Consider the following 19,049-nt stretch of genomic DNA (forward strand, 5'->3'; position numbering starts at 1 on the left):
ATTATCATGTACTGGATTCACAGCACACCTGGATTTGATAAGCCCTAGTTGCTTCATCATTCCAAGGTGGTGGAATCTGCCCTCAAAAGAGCCCGGAGTTCTAGAGACCATACTTCATTGCCCCCAGGGCAGAGAAGCTAGAACTTTAGATTGTTTTGGGAGGAAAGCGTTTCAGGCCTCTGTGTTCATGTCACATATCCAGTCTTACCAGCTCTTCACGTCTAGTGGTAGTTACAACATCGCTGCACAAACTGGAAGTCCTTGTGTTGCCTTATCTCGACGATTGACTGGTGAAGAGCACGTCAGAGGACAATGCTTGGGAGTCTATGCAGAGGACTATTCAGGTGCTTGCGCTACTAGGGTTCATTTTAAACTACCCCAAGTCCCATCTTCGCCCTGCCTAGTAATTGGAATTCATTGGAGCCCTGCTTGATACGCAGAAGGTTCGAGCCTTCTTCCCGGGACCAAGAGCAGACACTAGTTGCACTGGCTTCTCGGCTTTGAGCCTCTGGTTATGTTATGGCTCAGCAGATGATGAGGTTATTGGGCCTCATGGCATCCACAGTTTGCGACACACAACATTTTTTCACATGAGAACTGCCCAATGGATCCTGGCCTCGATAATGCCAAGCTGTGTGAGGTCTGGAAGATGTCATCCTATTGTCCCTGGAGCTTGCTCGCTTCCTGTTGTAGTGGGCATTTTGATCCAGTTTGGCTCTGGGACTTTCATTCCAAATTCCTCGGCCTCAAAAAGTGCTGACAACTAATGCATCTCTCCTGGGTTGGGGAATTGATGTCAATGGGCTTCACATTCAAGGTGCTTGGTCTGCCCAGGAAACAGATCTCCAGATCAATCTCCTGGAATTTTGGGTGATTTGAAATTCTCTAAAGGCTTTCAAAGATCGCCTGTCTGAATCAGGTTGCCATGTATTACACCAACAAGCGGTGGAAAGGGGGGGGGGGTGGATCACGCCTTCTTTGTTAGGAGGCCGTCCGGATGTGGCATTGGGCTCGCCAGCATGGCAAGTTCTTTACAGCCACTTATCTTGTGGGCAAAAACAACAGCCTGACTGACAGGCTGAGCAGGGTTATGCAATCCACGAGTGGTCTCGCAACATGGGCATTGCTTGTGAGATCTGAACGTGGGGCACCTTCTCAGTGGATCTCTTTGCCACTCAGTCACAAAGTCCCTCAGTTCTGGTCCAGGCCCACAGGAGTTGGATGCGTTCCTCCTTCATTGTGGGAGCAGTCTTCTGTGTGCATATCCTCCCATACCTCTTGTGGGGAAGACTTTGCTGAAACTTGAGCAAGACCATGGGACCATGATTCTGATTGCACCTTATTGGCCTCGTCGGATCTGGTTACCTCTTTTGGAATTCTCCTCTGGAGAACCATGGAGACTGGAGTGTTTTCTGACCCTCATCACGCAGAACAATGGATCTCTTCTGTATCCCAACTGTCTCTGGCCCTCACAGTTTGAATGTTGAGAGCCTAGAATTTGCTTCCATGGGTATTCCAGAAGGTGTCTCTCAGGTACTACTACTACTATTTAGCATTTCTATAGTGCTACAAGGCATACGCAGCGCTGCACAAACATAGAAGAAAGACAGTCCCTGCTCAAAGAGCTTACAATCTAATAGACAAAAAATAAATAAAGTAGGCAAATCAAATCAATTAATGTGAACGGGAATGAAGAGAGGAGGGTAGGTGGAGGCGAGTGGTTACGAGTCAAAAGCAGTGTTAAAGAGGTGGGCGTTCAGTCTAGATTTAAAGGTGGCCAAGGATGGGGCAAGACGTAGGGGCTCAGGAAGTTTATTCCAGGCGTAGGGTGCAGCGAGACAGAAGGCGCGAAGTCTGGAGTTGGCAGTAGTGGAAAAGGGAACAGATAAGAAGGATTTATCCATGGAGCGGAGTGCACGGGAAGGGGTGTAGGGAAGGACGAGTGTGGAGAGATACTGGGGAGCAGCAGAGTGAGTACATTTATAGGTTAGTAGAAGAAGTTTGAACAGGATGTGAAAACGGATAGGGAGCCAGTGAAGCGACTTGAGGAGAGAGGTAGTATGAGTAAAGCGACCCTGGTGGAAGACGAGACGGGCAGCAGAGTTTTGAACCGACTGGAGAGGGGAGAGGTGACTAAGTGGGAGGCCAGCAAGAAGCAGATTGCAGTAGTCTAAACGAGAGGTGACAAGGGTGTGGATGAGGGTTTTGGTAGAGTGCTCGGAAAGAAAGGGGCGGATTTTACGGATGTTGTAAAGAAAGAAACGACAGGTCTTGGCAATCTGCTGGATATGAGCAGAGAAGGAGAGAGAAGAGTCAAAGATGACCCCCTAGGTTTCGAGCTGAGGAGACAGGGAGAATGAGAGAGCCATCAACAGAAATAGAAAACGGGGGGAGCGGGGAGGTGGGTTTGGGGGGGGGAATGAGAAGCTCGGTTTTGGTCATATTTAATTTCAGGTGGCGTTGAGACATCCAGGCAGCAATGTCAGACAAGCACGCTGAAACTTTGGTTTGGATGCAAGGTGAGATATCAGGGTAGAAAGGTAGATTTGGGAGTCATCAGCATAGAGATGGTAGGAAAAGCCATGGGATGAGATTAATGAACCAAGGGAAGAAGTGTAGATAGAAAAGAGGAGGAGACCAAGAACAGAACCCTGAGGTACGCCGACAGGCAGAGGGATAGAAGTAGAAGAGGATCCACCAGAGTGAACACTAAAGGTGCGGAGGGAGAGGTAGGAAGAGAACCAGGAAAGGACAGAGCCCTGGAATCCAAGTGAGGACAGGGTATCGAGAAGTATGCTGTGATCGACAGTGTCAAAAGCAGTGGAAAGATCAAGAAGAATGAGGATGGAATATTGACCTCTGGATTTAGCCAGTAATAGGTCATTGGAGACTTTAGTAAGCGCAGTTTCGGTTGAGTGGAGAGGGCGAAAACCAGATTGTAATGGGTCAAGAATAGCATGTGAGGAGAGAAAATCAAGGCAGCGGCGGTGAACAGCACGCTCAAGTAATTTGGAGAGAAAAGGAAGGAGGGAGATGGGTCGGTAATTAGAGGGACAAGTAGGGTCAAGTGAAGGCTTCTTAAGGAGAGGTGTGACCACAGCATGTTTAAAGGCAGCAGGGACAGTCGCAGTGGAAAGTGAGAGGTTGAGAATGTGACAGATAAAAGGAATAAGAGTAGGAGAGATGGCATTAAGAAGGTGGGTGGGAATGGGATCAGAGGAACAGGTGGTACATTTTGAGGAAGAAAGGAGAAGTGTAGTTTCCTCAATAGTAACTTCAGGAAAGGAGGAAAGGGAAGGAGGGGAAGGAGAGAGAGGGGAACGGACTAGTGGAGGGAGAGGTGGTGAGGTAGAGAAAGCAAGGTTTATCTTTTGAACCTTGTTGTGAAAGAATTCAGCAAGGGTCTGAGGAGATAATGAAGGGGGAGTTGGGGGAGGGGGCACCTTGAGGAGAGAGTTCAATGTGGTGAAGAGAAGTCGAGGATTAGAGCCAAGAGAGTTGGTCAGTTGGATATAATAATCCTGTTTGGCACGTAAAAGAGCAGATTGGAAGGAGGTCAGCATGAACTTAAAGTGTAAGAAATCAGCAAGGGCCCGAGATTTCCGCCAGAGGCGTTCGGCGGAGCGGGTACAGGAACGTAGGTAGCGGATATTAGAAGTCAGCCAAGGTTGGGGTTTTGTACGCCTTACAGGGCGGGTCATCAAAGGTGTAAGAGTGTCTAAGGCAGAGGATAGAGTATTGTTGTAAGAAGAAACAGCCTCGTTGACAGACGTGGATGGTGCCACAGTAGAGAGGAGGTTTGAAACATGGGAGGATAGAGATGAAGGGTCAATATCGTGAAGATTCCTAGATAAATTAGATGGGATAGGACGGGACTGGGAGGGAGGAGATTTAAGTGTGAATGTTATAAGATGGTGATCAGAGGAGGGATGATCAGAGGCAAGGAAACTAGAAGGTGAACAGTTGGAGGAGAAGATGAGATCAAGACAGTGACCATTTTGATGAGTGGGGGAGGTGGAGCATAGTTGGAGATTAAAGGACGACGTTAAAGTGAGTAACTTGGAAATATAAGAGTTGGAAGGATCATTAGCAGGAATATTAAAGTCACCAAGGATGAGAGAGGGGGAGGAAGGATCATGGAAGAAGGCAAGCCAGGCGTCAAAGTCACTGAGAAAGGATGAAAGGGACTTATCAGGGGGACGATAAATGACCGCTATTCGAAGAGGCAGAGGAGAGAAAAGGCGGATAGAGTGGACTTCAAAGGAGGAAAAACAGTGAGATTGAGGTGGAAGAAGGGGTTGAAATCTGGAGGAGGGAGAGAGAAGTAGTCCAACACCGCCCCCACGGCCAGCAGGGCGAGGAGTATGTGAAAATAGATAACCACCATGGCACAGGGCTGCGACTGAAGCAGAGTCATCAGGGCAGAGCCAGGTTTCTGTTATGGCGAGCAGATGGAGGTGACGCGAGATAAAGAGGTCCTGGATATAGGGGAGTTTGTTACAGATAGAGCGGGCATTCCATAGGGCACAAGAGAAGGGCAGAGAAGAGGAGGGGAGTAGAGGAATAGAGATGAGGTTAGAGAGGTCACGGTGAGATCTGTAGAGTTTGGATAATAGTTGGTGAGGAGGGCCAGGATTGGGATTGATGTCACCAGCTGAGAGTAAGAGAAGGAGTAAAAGAGAGCGGAGGAGAGGTGTGGCCACGAAGGCGTCGAAGGCGAGAGGTATTTAGGTGGAATGGGGAAGGCAAAATGGAGGGAAGAAAGAGACGGAGATTAAAAGCCAAGAGGGAGGAAGAGGGTAGGAGAGAAGGTGAGGTGATGAAGTCAATGGATGGGAAGTGAGTTCCTGTAGCGGAGAGAGGAAGGGGGTGAGGGAAAAGATTAGGAAGGGACAGAGCTAGGAAGAGAATGTGAATAGGGGCCATAAACGATTAAGGTACTTTAGCAACTGGAAAAAGATTAGATAGAGAAAAATGCACCTAGAGCGGAGGCCCTGAGTGGATCGGGGTGGACCTGGGTGTCACCCCGGAGAAGGCTGTAAGGGTATGCAGATGAGCTGCAAGTCCTCCACAGCACCTGAAAGGCAGCCGGTGGTAGAGGTGGGCACCTCTCAGCTGAGGAAAGGCTTACCAGGGGTAGGCCGAAGCCAGCATTCCTCCCCCTTGCTAGCTTCCAGGAAAGATTCCACTGTTACTCTTTCAAGTGGAGGAGGTTTGCAGTCTGGTATGAGAGCAAGGCTGTAGATCCTCTTTCTTGCCCTACACGGTCCCTGCTTGAATACCTTCTTCACCTATCTGAGTCTGGTCTCAAGACCAACTCTATACAATAAGTGCTTATCAACATGTAGGAGAGGAACCATCTTTGGACAGCCTGTAGTTCGCTTCATGAGAGGTTTGCTTTTGTGAAAGCCCCCTGTCAAAACTCTGCCAGTGTCATGGGATCTCATTGTCTTTTTTACCCTGCTGAAGTGCTTGACCTGGAAGATTATTATTATTATTTATTGCATTTGTATCCCACATTTTCTCACCTATTTGCAGGCTCAATGTGGCTTACATAGTTTTGTTATGACATTATCATTCCAGGATATCAGATACAATTAGTAATGTGCAGAGATTGAGTAAGGGAAGAAAGAAGGAAGTGATTAGGCGGGTAAGTATAGAAGGTGGACTTTCATGGCTGGGTGGGGTTGGTAAAGTGGATTATTGAAGCTATTGGTTCTCTTTGTAGGCCTTGTTTAAGAAATATGTCTTCAGAGATTTGCGAAAGTTTTTTATTTCGTCAATTGATTTCAGGTCTGTAGGTAATGCATTCCATAGCTGCGTGCTCGTGTAAGAGAAGTTGGTGGCATGCATCAGCTTGTATTTTAGTCCTTTACAGCTGGGGAAGTGCAAATTGAGAAATTTGTGGGATGTTCTTGTGGCGTTTCTGGGAGGTAGGTCCACGAGGTTTAGCATGTAGATTGGGGCGTCTGCGTGAATGATTTTGTGTACAATTGTGCAGATCTTGAACGCAATGCATTCCTTAAGTGGGAGCCAGTGAAGTTTCTCTCTTAGGGGTTTTGCACTTTCATATTTAGTTTTCCCAAATATGAGTCTGGCGGCAGTATTCTGGGCTGTTTTTTTGATAGTCTGTTCTTTGCAGCCAGCATACAGTGCGTTGCAGTAGTCCAGATGGCTTATTACCATTGACTGTACCAGGGTACGGAAGATGTATCTCGGGAAGAAAGGTTTTACTCTTTTGAGTTTCCACATGGTGTGGAACATCTTTTTCGTCGTGTTCTTCACGTGGGTATCGAGAGTGAGGTTTCGATCAATAGTAACCCCAAGAATTTTCAAGTTTTGTGAGACAGGAAGAGAACAGTATGGTGTGATCATATTATTGGTGGCTGTTACCTCAGCTCCGTAGGTCAGTGATCTGCAGGCCTTAGTAGTAGATGCACCTTATATTAAGTTTCATCACAACAGAGTAGTCCTCTGCATGCACCATAAGTTCCTGCCAAAGGTGGTGTCGGAGTTCCATCTGAACCAGTCGGCCTTGCCAACATTCTTTCCCCGACCTCATGCCCATCCTGTCAAGAGAGCCTTGCACACCTTGGACTACAAGCGAGCATTGGCCTATTATATGAAGCAGAATATGCCTCACAGACAGTCCACCCAACTTTTCGTTTCTTTTGATCCCAACTGGATGGGAGTCGCTATCGGGAAATGTACAGTCTCTAATTGGCTTGCAGATTGCGTTTCTTTCATTTATGCCCAGGCAGGGTCATGTCTAGGCTCACAATGTCAGAGCCATTGCTGTGTCAGTAGCCTACTTGCGGTTAGCCTCCATTGAAGAAATTTTGCAGGGCTGCAACTTGGTCTTCTGTCCACACATCCACATCTCACTACTGCCTGGAACAGGATACCTGACGTGACTGTTGGTTCGGGCTGACAGTTTTGCAGAATCTGTTTGAGGTCTAGAATTCAACTCCACCCCCCTAGGCCCGTTTTATTCTGTTCCAGGCTGCACCCTCATTCAATTTGTGTACAGTTTCAGGTTAATCTGTTTGTATGTCCTCGCCTTTGTGAGGCCCAAATGACCAATGTTTGTAGTTTTTAGTGCTAGGGATTCCACATGCATGAGAATAAATAGGCCTGCTTTTCCTCGGAGAAAGCGAAGATGCTTACCTCTAGCAGCTGTTCTCCAAGGATAGTAGACCTTATATTCTCACAACCCTCCCATCTCTCCTTGGGTCTCCTAATTTTTCCTTTTTTATGCTGCAGTATTTCACAGTGGGCGAGAAGGCACTTGCACATGCACATTAGAGTGTGGCTCAGGCTCCACAAAGCTTTTAAAAGCTTCTTACAAGCACTGGGCTGGGCAACGCGGGATCACGTTACTATGTGTGAGAATATGAGGCCTGCTGTCCTTGAAGAATACTTGCTACAGGTTAGAGAATGACACCGGGACAAAGTTTATCCATTCCTGTGGGTTCTTTCTGCATACCCACCCCATCCACGCAGGTTCTGTTTCTATCCCCATCCTGTCCCTGTCAGCTCTGTCTCTGTCCCCACAATTTCTGTCCACATTCCTGCATGCTCTGTCCTCATCTGCAGAAGTCTTGAACACTTATGATTTTATATTTAAATCTTTTTATCAAAGTATAAAAAGGAACATTATGCTTTGCAATTGTTTATAAATCACAAATAGAAAACAATAATAACAATGAACTATAATAACCCCACCACCCTCTAGCTGACTTCTACTACTCCAAGAAATCCTAATCCATCCTGTTAAAATGTCCAGACAACCCGTTCTGTATGTCCTAGTGGAGAAGAAATGTGCCCTATGAAGTACTATTATGATTTTTTAAATCTATGGATGAATAAGTCATCAACAATCTCAGGATTCAGTCTAGCTCTCCTGTCTTCCACAGTCCTTCCTGCAATAGAAGGTGTTTTCTTAGAAAATGTGCTGGTAGCAGGAATGTATAGGAACCTTCATGCAAATTGTGGCCAGCGTGTTTTGTTGTTTTTCCAAAAGTTTGAAATATCGTCATCTGCATCACTCACACATAAATAGCAGCCCAGTTCATTAACAGGCATCAAAGTAGAGAATGGCACTGGGTCAAAGTTTGTCCCTGTCCCCACGGAGTTTGTCCCTGCGGGCTCTTTCCCTGCCCCATCCCCACCCCATCCCCGGGGGCTCTGTCCCTGTCCTCGTGGTTACCGCAGGTCCCCGTCCTCATCCCCACGGTTACTGCAGGTCCCTGTCCTCGTGTCATTCTCTACTACAGGTAAGTACTACTACTACTACTTAACATTTCTAGAGCACTACTAGGGTTACGCAGCGCTGTACAATTTAACAAAGAGAGACAGTCCCTGTTGAAAGAGCTTACAATCTAATAGACAAGTGAACAGTCGGTCCGATAGGGGCAGTCAAATTGGGGTAGTCTGGATTCACTGAACGGTAAGGTTTAGGTGCCGAACGCAGCATTGAAGAGGTGGGCTTTAAGCAAAGACTTGAAGACGGGCAGGGAGGGGGCTTGGCGTAAGGGCTCAGGAAGGTTGTTCCAAGCATAGGGTAAGGCGAGGCAGAATGAGCGGAGCCTGGAGTTGGCGGTGGTGGAGAAGGGTACTGAGAGGAGGGATTTATCCTGTGAACGGAGGTTACGGGCGGGAACGTAAGGGGAGATGAGGGTAGAAAGTTAGTGAGGTGCAGCAGACTGAGTGCATTTGTAGGTAAGAAGGAGAAGCTTGAATTGAATGCGGTATCTGATCGGAAGCCAGTGAAGTGACCTGAGGAGAGGGGTGATATGAGTATATCGGTTCTGGCGGAATATGAGACGTGCAGCAGAGTTCTGAACAGATTGAAGGGGGGATAGATGGCTAAGTGGGAGGCCGGTGAGGAGTAAGTTGCAGTAGTCCAGGCGAGAGGTAATGAGAGTGTGGACGAGAGTTCGGGTGGTGTGTTCAGAGAGAAAAGGGCGAATTTTGCTGATGTTAGAGGAAGAAGCGACAGGTCTTGGCTATCTGCTGGATATGTGCAGAGAGGGAGAGAGAGGAGTCAAAGATGACTCCGAGGTTGCGGGCAGATGAGACAAAAAAAAGTATTTTTGCTTTACTACATTATCTGGCAACAGATTTCAGAGTTTAGATATTGAGTGAAGAAATAGTCTCGCCAATTTGTTTTAAACACAGTAGATATTGGCAGGTAGGAACTTTTAGGCCTGCTCATCCCATTTACCCAGTTGTCCTTAGCCATGTTGCTCTAAATATGGATATCTCCTGACAGCAGTACAAGATTGCTGCACATTGAGGTTAATTTTGCTATTTCCCCTTTTTTGACTTTTGCTGTTGAAGCTAGATGAGCACATAAATTTTCATATCCAAACCATCACTCAAGCCACTAGTTGTTCCATATTTCCTTATCTGCGTTCTTAACACTGTTCTGTACAAGTCTCGTGTGATTAAATTTCATCAGATTTGGATTCCACCAGTCATATACTGAACTTTCCATAAGGAAGTATTTCCTCTGAGCTTTCCTTCTCTTCTCCACCTTCACAACACCCCTGGAAAATTATAGAGCCTTATGCTTTTGAAACCTGCTAAGATCTTGGATACTGGCAGATGCTGCCTTTATTTTGCTTATTATTTAGCAGTTCTTTATATTTGATATTTATGAATAAATAAAACATATAAATAGTGAGTAATGGAAAGTGAGGGAGTGGTTTACCTTCATCAATAGTTCTTTCTCATATACAAATGACAAAACCATTATCTTATTTTTGCTGTTTATCTGAATGAGAAAACACATTAGAGCTGCTCAATAATACACACAGATATTTGTAAAGAATGGGAACTGGCTAGAAACATAGGACTTTTCATGTGTTTTTATGTTGCTACTTAAGCATAGTACTTAAAGCCTTAGTTTTATCTATTAAACACTGTGGTTGGGCAAGTTTGTAATTGATATTTATCCTAATGAAAAAGAAAATATAATGGTCATGAAATGTCTTGTTTATGTAGAAGAGATGGCTGCATATCTACGCTATGTAAGGAGGCTAGACTTTTTTGAAAAACCAGACTATGACTACTTAAAGAAGCTTCTCACGGACTTGTTTGATCGAAAAGGCTATATGTTTGATTATGAATATGACTGGACTGGCAAACAACTGGTAAGTACAGTTACTGTAAGCCTTTGTTGGGAAATATTTTCAGAAAAAAATGTTAACTGTCTTATTAAAAATTACATTTGTAATAGAAAATACACAAAGAGCAAACTCATTAAAAAGCAATGGGAACTTCCAGCAGTTTTTCAAATAGACACAGTTGCTGCTGTCCATTTTGTTTTCTTTTTGTTTACATATTCTGAACTTCCAAAAGCAGCAGCAGCAGCATTCCCACAGGAAATCCCCACACTTTAAAAAAAAAAAAAAAGTGTAAGGGAAAGCCTTCAAAAAATACTGCATGGCTCTCAAACAGTGCATGCTCCTAAATGTCCTAATATAGAACCCATTTAAATTGGCAACAGTAACAGGGACCTCCCATAGATAATATAGCAATCGAACATTAAGATTTTTCTCCCATTCTGGTTGTGTTTTCGTTTCAGATATCTGAAATATCAAAAAGTTCCTCCTGTTATTATAAACTTAACTAGTATTCTATAGAAAATCTTAAGGAAGTAGCATTATATAACTAAATATGATTAAATAGGAACTGACTAAACAGAAGTGATAAGACATTTTTTATCTCTAGATGCTTAAATAGAAATGTCTTGAAAGTGTGGAAGGGGAGGCAGAAGTAACAATTGGAATAAGATCAGAAGAGTGAAACTGATGAGTTAAATATTTTACGAGCTAAAGCTAATGAGAGAAGCTAGCAAGATCTAGTTTTACATGTAGAAAACAAACTATGCAGCATTTACTAACATGTATAAAAGTATAAGCAGAAAGTGTATCTAAAGTAGGCAATTCCAAGGCAGAGCTTGGGCTTTCTGAGAGTAATTTTATAGTCATATTGCATATGTACACTCTGGAATGCGCACTGCCTGAAAGGCTCCACTTAACACAAGACTATCTGTACTCCAGGAAGCAGGTGAAAGCTTGGCTCTTCAGCCAAGCCTTTAATGGAAGAAGTAACTAACTTGTTAGTCTCACACACACAACGAGTGACCCAGGCTGCGTATACTGCAGCAGGACATGTTTATCCACTCCTACCCCAGCTGAGATAATATTTAACCATTTCTCTGACTTCGTGTGCAACTTTCTTTAAATCAATCACCTTACTTTCTAACTCTTCCTACTTTCTTACCTCTCTATATGTTACATCTTTGCTTTACCCTTCACTATCAATTATAATGTTCTATTACGTATTGTGTTGACGTAAGTAGTATACCGTGCCATACGTATTTTTGAATATTTTTACTGCTGTAATTTTCTATTGCTCATGTTTGATCTATTCTTACTGTACATCGCCTTGAGTGAATTCCTTCAAAAAGGTGGTAAATAAATCCAAATAAATAAATATGTGGCCTGTTATAAAATTCTAACCAGCATAAGAGTTCACATTGACTTGATGGCATGTACTTGAATGGTAGGTGGATACAAGGGCAGAGTTTGCAAGAACATGCATAGAATGTAAAATACAGTAATTTTTAGGTGTGTAAATCTAGGTATAGATACAGCTGCTAGTAACATAGTAAATGTCAGCTGATAGACCTGCACAGTCCATCCAGTCTGCCCATCAAAGTATCTAGCACTCTGCACAGGTTCCACTTAATGATTTTATAAAGAGGCACAGGCACTTATGTTTTTATAAAATTATGCCTAAATGGGTATCTATTTATAAAATTACCTTTTCCATGTATACTTTGCAAAATATAGGTGCTTAACATGTATATGCTTGTCTCAGCAGGGCACATACATAAGCATCAGTTTTAGAAGGGAAGGTATATGTGTACGTTTCCTTTAAAAATTTCAGCTTTTTTTAAATGTGTACCAGCTGCATTTACTTATGCTGCCAATCTTAAAATAGCCTCGAATATATCTACTTCTGAAAGGACAAAAATAAACTATACTCTTTATGAAATGTGTATTGTCGGAAGAAGACAAATCATAATATTCAGTATATGACTTTAAAATTTTAAATAGTCCTAATTGAAACATTTTTAAAGGCATTGTACCATTGTCTTCCTTTAGACTTCAATTAATGATTAGCATTAAAGTTAAGGGAAAATGGACAAGTTGGGGTCACTTCTAGTAGATCTTATGTTTCTGAGCTATTCTATACACACTTTATATGGGCATATCAGAGTGCTGGCTGGACATTGCCTTATTATGTGAGCGCAGAGTGGTACAGGAAACGTATTAGGTATTCCATTTTTATTGTTAAAAAAAAATCTAAAACATCAGGGTCTTTCAGTAATGCTGAACATTACAGGACTACTAAGTAGAGATCATGTGGGACAGGGCTGGGAATTCTAGAACCTAAATACTTTATTTTATTTATGACATTTGTATTCCACATTATCTCAAACAGAGTTCAGATTCAATGTGGCTTACTATACAATTATAAGCAGGTACTATTTCTGCCCCTAGAGGGCTCACAATCTTGGTTTTTGTACCTGAGGCAATGGAGGGTTAAGTGACTTGCCCAGGGTCACAAGGAGCTGCAGTGGGAATCAAACCCAGGATGTTGGGATCAAAGCCTGCTGCACTAACCATTAGACCAGTTCAGTACAAAGATTTTAGCCATCAAATGAATTTCCATGCTATTTCCTTGAGCCACAAGGTCACAAATAACCACACAATGGTCAGTGTTCTCAGTGATTTCACCAGTTAAATATCATTCAATGTGATATGATTTGATTTTTATAAATGTGGCTACTCAGCTGAAAGAATGTAAAAAATTTGGTTTAGCAGTCACTGAGGGTAGAATATTATTTATGGTTACCTTATTATTCTCAATCCACAGAATTTAAGTGTTGTCTTTGATAGTAGCTGTGATAGTGTTGATGTGAACCTTTAGAGAGAGCTTATTTAAAGAATACGTGGGGGACAGCATGTTTATGTTGAAACTATGATGCAGAGAATTATTAAGTCACTTAACCCTCCATTGCCCCATGTAAGCCGCATTGACCCTGCCATGAGTGGGAAAGCGTGGGGTACAAATGTAACAAAAATAAAAAAAAATAAATAAATTTAGCTAGTTGCAAGTTCTTTCAGTAAACTGATTGTAGTTTAATAATTGTTTCTTGCATTTGGTGCTATAAAAATAGACTTACCACTCTTATTCAACTGATTTACAGGTGCGAAAAACAAAATCTTTTATGCATTTTTGTCTGTCTTAGCAATTAAGTTGGTAAGGAACCCCAGAGACGGAAAAAAGTTGATTGTTTTCTGTAGAAGGACTAAGGCTTTTGACTGACTGAGCAATTAGAAGCCAATCATTCAGGTGCAGAAAAACTAAGTGGCCATGAACATGGGCAGCTGCCACAAAGGCAGGCTTCTGCTACCTGCTTGGACCAGTCCTAGGGATTACAGCTGTCAGATTAGATTTGCAGAACTGTTCTCTTTCTGTTCTATCAAAATTTTCTTTATTTTCCTTTTCTGGATTTTACTATGATTTATTGGTTATAAACCACCCTGAAAGGCCTCTCATGACCATGGGATTTAATACACTGCCTTTTTGTGGTTGCAATCAAAGTGGTTTATATATTATATACAGGTACGTAGTCTAGACCATTGGTCATAGACTTGATATAGTGCCTTTCCGTGGTACAACCAAAGCAGTTTACATATTCTATACAGGTATATTCTGTGTCCCTACTGGGCTCACTATCTGTTTTTGTATCTGGGGCAGTGGAGGGTTAAGTGGCTACTAAACTTGCTTAAGGAGTGGCCAAAAGGGAGGACTTTGTACTGGAAATGGATCAAAAGGAAAATATGAGATATTCCTTGCAAGAAGGATGGATCGGAATATGTGTGTTATACAGCGTTGAGATCCAGCTTCCTTTATTGATGGAAACTTAAATGAATTGTGGTCATTTTGAATTTTTCTTTGAGCAGATAATGGTTGAAGTCTCTAAGGTCAAGGATAAGGCTTAAACCTCTTCCCCCTTTTGGAATGACAGAGTATCTTGAATAGAACCCTCGATTACTCTCCTGAGGTGGGACAGGTTCTATGACATTCGGTTGGAGAAGTAGGCAGATCTTTTCTTGCTATAGACCTAAGTGACTGGAAGGAGGCCTAGTAGAAGGCGAAGTGGAGGATGGCTGATTCTGAGGCCATAAACATCCCGAATAATGGAAAGGACCCATGAATCCATGGTGACTTTCTGCCAACCTATTAGGAAAAACTGAACCAAGCTACCCACAGCTAGGGTAGAATGCATGTTGTAAAAAGACTGTTCCTCACATCTGTAGTCAAGAGATTGTTGCTTAAGTTGGATAGGGGACACCTGAATGCTTTGAATCCTCTCTTTCCATGGCGTCCCACAGATCAATCCAGAGACTTGTGGGTTGTGTCCCTCTACCAGCAGGTGGAGATAGAGAGAACCTCTGAGGTTTGCTATATATATGAACCTGTGCAGCCAATTGAACCTCAGTATTCTCTCTATCTAGCAGGTGGAGGGACATCTCTGTGCAGCTCTGGTTTGATCGGGCTACTGGTGTCCTTTGGACCTAGTTTAGCACAGACAGGGGTTGAGTGGCTGTTTGCAGCTTGTGGTGTACACCTGATGGTGCCAGGTCCCTCCTGGTCTCCCCCTACATTTTCTACGTCGACCGGGGCTGTTGGCCCGATTGGTTGTTTCCTTTCTCTCCTGGCTAAAAAAAAAAGGTAAGAGACTTTGTTTTTGTTTATTCATATGGAGGAACTAGACATTCTGCTGAGTCAGTTTTGGGGCAAGCATTTGTGAGCATGTCAGTGCCTCCTGAGGCGGCTAAGCGCTGCTCCTGCTGTGGGGGCCGAAGAGTAGCATCGAGGGAGTGTGAGTCATGCCACCGTCTGCCCGCAGCGGGTGTTCAGCGCGACGGGGGTTCCCCTCAGGCGTCCGGTGAGTCGGAAGCGCAGAGGATAGTTTTGGCGGTTTCCTTGGGGCAGTTAATGCAGCGCGCATTGGTGGACGCCATATTTTCCTCTCATGTGCGACCCGCTCCGCACATGGCGGTTGATAGACAAGAGACACAGCGCTCTTCTGTGGCACAGGCTCCGATGGAGGGAAGCGATGTACAGGGAGCAGGGGAGTCCCTTGCAGTTCCTTGCAGTTCCTTTTTCCCCAGATTTTGTTTTATTAATGCCTTTCTTTTGAAGAAGTCAGGAGCTTCTCTTCAGGCAGCCCTGTCTCTTCCTCAGCAAACTTTGGTTGCTGCAGCTTCTCAGTCTTCCCTTCCAAAACGTCCCCAGGTGACACAGATGGCCTGGTTTTGTCTCCGGGCTCGCCTTCAGAATCGTTGGATTTGGCAGATGAGGTCACCCTGCCCTCTGAGGAGGGAGATGATCCGACGGCTGCCCGCCTTTTTTCGCAGGGAAGAGATTCCCTCCCTGATTGTTAGGGCTTTTGAGGTTTTGGTCATTTCTCCCCTGAATCGTCAGGGGAAACAGGTCCGGTGCCCTCTTTTATGTCTGGCACAAAGTGCCCACCTCGGTCCTTTCAGGTGCATGAGGCCATGAAGATCCTTATTTCGGCACAGTGGGATACGCCGGACAGTGGGCTTAAGGTTGCTTAGAGCTATGTTGTGTCTTTACGCGTTCTCCAAGGACAAACAGGCTGCTTGTTCTCACTGATGGGTGACATCCGACGGCAGCCCCAAGATCGGAAATCTTCCTAGCAACAAAGCTTGCTAGAGCCCTCGCGTGCATGTGCGACCATCTTCCTGCCCGTAGCGCGAGCGTGCCTCAGTCTTTTTTTCCGTGGCTCAGTGCGGCTGTTTTTTGGCTGTTCTGCTACCCAGAGAGAGCCCTCACAGTGTTTTCGCTGCTCTTCGTCGCTCTTCGTTTTTTTCTGAGCGAGTTCGCTCGCGTTTTTTTCGTTCTTATATATATAAAAAAAAAAGTTTAACTTTTCTTTACTTCTTAGTTTATCCCCTTAAGTTTCCTTTCATTGTCGCGAGCGGCCATTTTGGCCACATGGCCGGGGTTTTTCCCGCCTTTCTTTTGGCACCATCGTGGATTTTGATTTCGCCGCTGCGATTTTTCCATCCATGACCTCGATGATCGCCAGCGGCTTCAAGAAGTGCAAGTGGTGCAGCCGGGCAATCGCAGCCACTGATCCACACGCTTCGTGTATTCAGTGTCTTGGGGCTCGTCATCGCCCTGACGCTTGTACTCTGTGTCTTTGCCTAAAAAAGCGGATATAAGCGTCAAGATTGGCTCAGTGGGAGTGCCTGTGTCAAGCCATGCCCGGTCCTTCGGCGTCGACGCCGGTAGCGGTACCGAGATCGTCGGAGACGGTATCGATGTCGGCACCGGAGAGTGCATCGACGTCAGGAGTGCAAGTAATGGCTGTCCAGAGACCCTCTCATGCTGGCAGCAGTGAGCCATTGAGTGAGTCTCCACCTGTCTCGAGGACTCCTGCAGTACAGGCCCCCCGGGATTGACCTCTTTTGGACCCGGCCCCGAGGAGGCGTGTGGATTCCACATCCTCCTCGGTACCGGTGACGTGCTTCGTGCAAAGGCAAAGAAGCATTATCATCGGTCACCTTCCCGCCACAGTACAGAGAGCTCCGGGACACCGAAGGATTCGGCACCCGTGAAGCGTCAACGCCAGGTGTTGATGCGCTCTTCTCAGGACAGCCTGGTACCACCTCCACGCCCCAAGCAGATTCTGACTTCGTCGCCTGTACCGACCCCACAGCCTTGCTCAACAGACACTTTAGACGAGCGCCTCCGAGCCATCCTTCCAGGGATTCTGGAAGGGTTGCTGCAACCATCTGTTCGGTACCGGTGGTGCTTGCGCTGTCGGTACTGTCGAGAGATGCGGCTGTTGGTTCCCCATCTGTGGTGCGGACTGCGACGTCGGTACCGCTTGCAGCATCGGCCTCGGCTGCCACCCAAGTTGACTCCCTGTCGACGTCGCTGGAGGGAGCTTCGTCGCCAGTGGTGCGGGAGTCGTCTTCTCGGCATCGCCATCGAGGACATGGTTCCTCGGCGTCGAGACCGGCCAGACTTCGGACTGAAGTAACATAGTAACATAGTAGCATAGTAAGTGACGGCAGAAAAAGACCTGTACGGTCCATCCAGTCTGCCCAACAAGAACTCGTGTCCGATACTGAAGGGGAGGCCTCGTGGGAAGCAGAGGAAGAGCCAAGATATTTCTCTGATGAGGAGTCTTGTGGTCTTCCTTCTGATCCTACTCCTTCGCCAGACAGAAAGCTTCCCCCCCCCCCCCCACCCTTGAGAGTCTGTCTTTCTCTTCCTTTCTCCTTTTGTCTCTTCATTTGTCCAAGAACAGGATGAGCCCAGGGCCGAGATGTTCGAGGTCCTGGACTATCCTTCACCACCTAAGGAATCGTCCACTGTTCCTCTGCATAATGTCTTGAAACAGACATTGCTGATGAACTGGGCGAAGCCATTAACGAATCCCTCCATCCCCAAAAAGATTGAGTCCCAGTATCGGATTCACGGGGACCCAGAGTTGATGAAGACCCAGTTGCCTCATGACTCTGGCGTTGTGGGTTCCGCTCTCAAGGGAGCCAAGAGTTCTCAGGATTACGCCTCGGCGCCCCCGGGGCGGGAGTCTAGAACTCTGGACTCTTTTGGGAGGAAGGCCTAGCATTCTGCTATACTCGTGTCCAAGATTCAGTCGTACCAGCTCTACACGAGCATCCACTTGTGGAACAATGTGCGGCAGCTGGCGGACTTGGTCGATAAGCTCCCGTAGGATCAGGCCTAGCCTTTTCAGGAGGTGGTCAGGCAGCTGAAGGCGTGTCGAAAATTCCTGTCCAGGGGTGCTTACGACACTTTTGATGTTGCGTCTAGGGCCGCTGCTCAAGGTATAGTGATGCGCAGACTCTCATGGCTGCGTGCCTCTGACCTGGAGAATAGAGTCCAGTAGCGTATTGCGGATGCTCCTTGCCGGGGGGGATAATATTTTTGGTGAGAAGGTAGAGCAGCACCACCAGCGGGACACTGCCATCGACACTCTCCCACCGGACGCCTTCAGCATCTACCTCATCAGGTAGACGTTTTTATGGGGAAAGGAGAAATGCTCCCTATGCTTCTAATAGGTGTAGGTACAATCCACCTTCCAGTCAGCCTGCTCAGGCTAAGCCCCAGCGCGCTCGTTCACGTCAACAGCATGCGCCTCAACAGGCCCCTGCAGCTCCCCAGCCAAAGCAAGGGACGGGCTTTTGACTGGCTCCAGGCGAGCATAGCTGCAATAAAAGTGTCCATGCCGGTCGATCTACCGGTAGGGGGGAGGCTAAAGTTTTTTTCACCAAAGGTGGCCTCTTGTAACCTCCGATCGGTGGGTTCTTCAAATAGTCCGGCTAGGATACTCCCTTAATTTGATATCAACACCTCCAAATTGCCCACCTGGAGCTCAGTCCTTCAGCTTCCAGCACAGGCTGGTACTTGCAGAGGAACTCTCCGCCCTTCTCAGCGCAAGTGCGGTCGAGCCCGTGCCACCGGGGCAGGAAGGGCTGAGATTCTATTCCAGGTACTTTCTTGTGGAAAAGAAAACAGGGGGGATGCGTCCCATCCTAGACCTAAGGGCCCCGAACAAATATCTGGTCCGAGAAAAGTTCAGGATGCTTTCACTGGGCACCCCTCTTCCCGTGATTCAGAAAAACGATTGGCTATGCTCTCTGGACTTAAAGGATGCTTATACTCGCATCCCCATACTACCAGCTCACAGGCAGTATCTTCGATTCCGTCTGGGAACACGGCATTTTCAGTATTGTGTGCTACCCTTTGGTCTCGCTTCTGCGCCCAGAGTGTTTACAAAATGCCTGGCTGTTGTAGCGGCGTCGCTGCGCATATTGGGAGTGCATGTGTTCCCCTATCTCGACTATTGGCTGGTGAAGAACATCTCGGAGGCAGGAGCTCTACAGTCCATGCAGATGACT

At 45.9% G+C, this 19,049-nt stretch overlaps 1 protein-coding gene across 10 annotated transcripts in view; it reads left to right on the plus strand.

Annotated features, from left to right (window-relative positions):
- CSNK1G3 (casein kinase 1 gamma 3) overlaps positions 1 to 19,049 on the plus strand; it is a 326,900-nt gene that overhangs the window by 213,447 nt on the left and 94,404 nt on the right. For all 10 annotated transcript variants that reach the window (XM_030193547.1, XM_030193551.1, XM_030193549.1 and 7 more), the window contains one exon: positions 10,009 to 10,157. In XM_030193547.1, coding sequence (XP_030049407.1) covers positions 10,009 to 10,157 — 149 coding nt within the window. The remainder of the gene's footprint in view (positions 1 to 10,008; positions 10,158 to 19,049) is intronic.

The sequence above is a fragment of the Microcaecilia unicolor genome, chromosome 2 (assembly GCF_901765095.1).
Source record: "Microcaecilia unicolor chromosome 2, aMicUni1.1, whole genome shotgun sequence".
In the NCBI taxonomy this organism is placed as follows: Eukaryota; Metazoa; Chordata; class Amphibia; order Gymnophiona; family Siphonopidae; genus Microcaecilia; species Microcaecilia unicolor.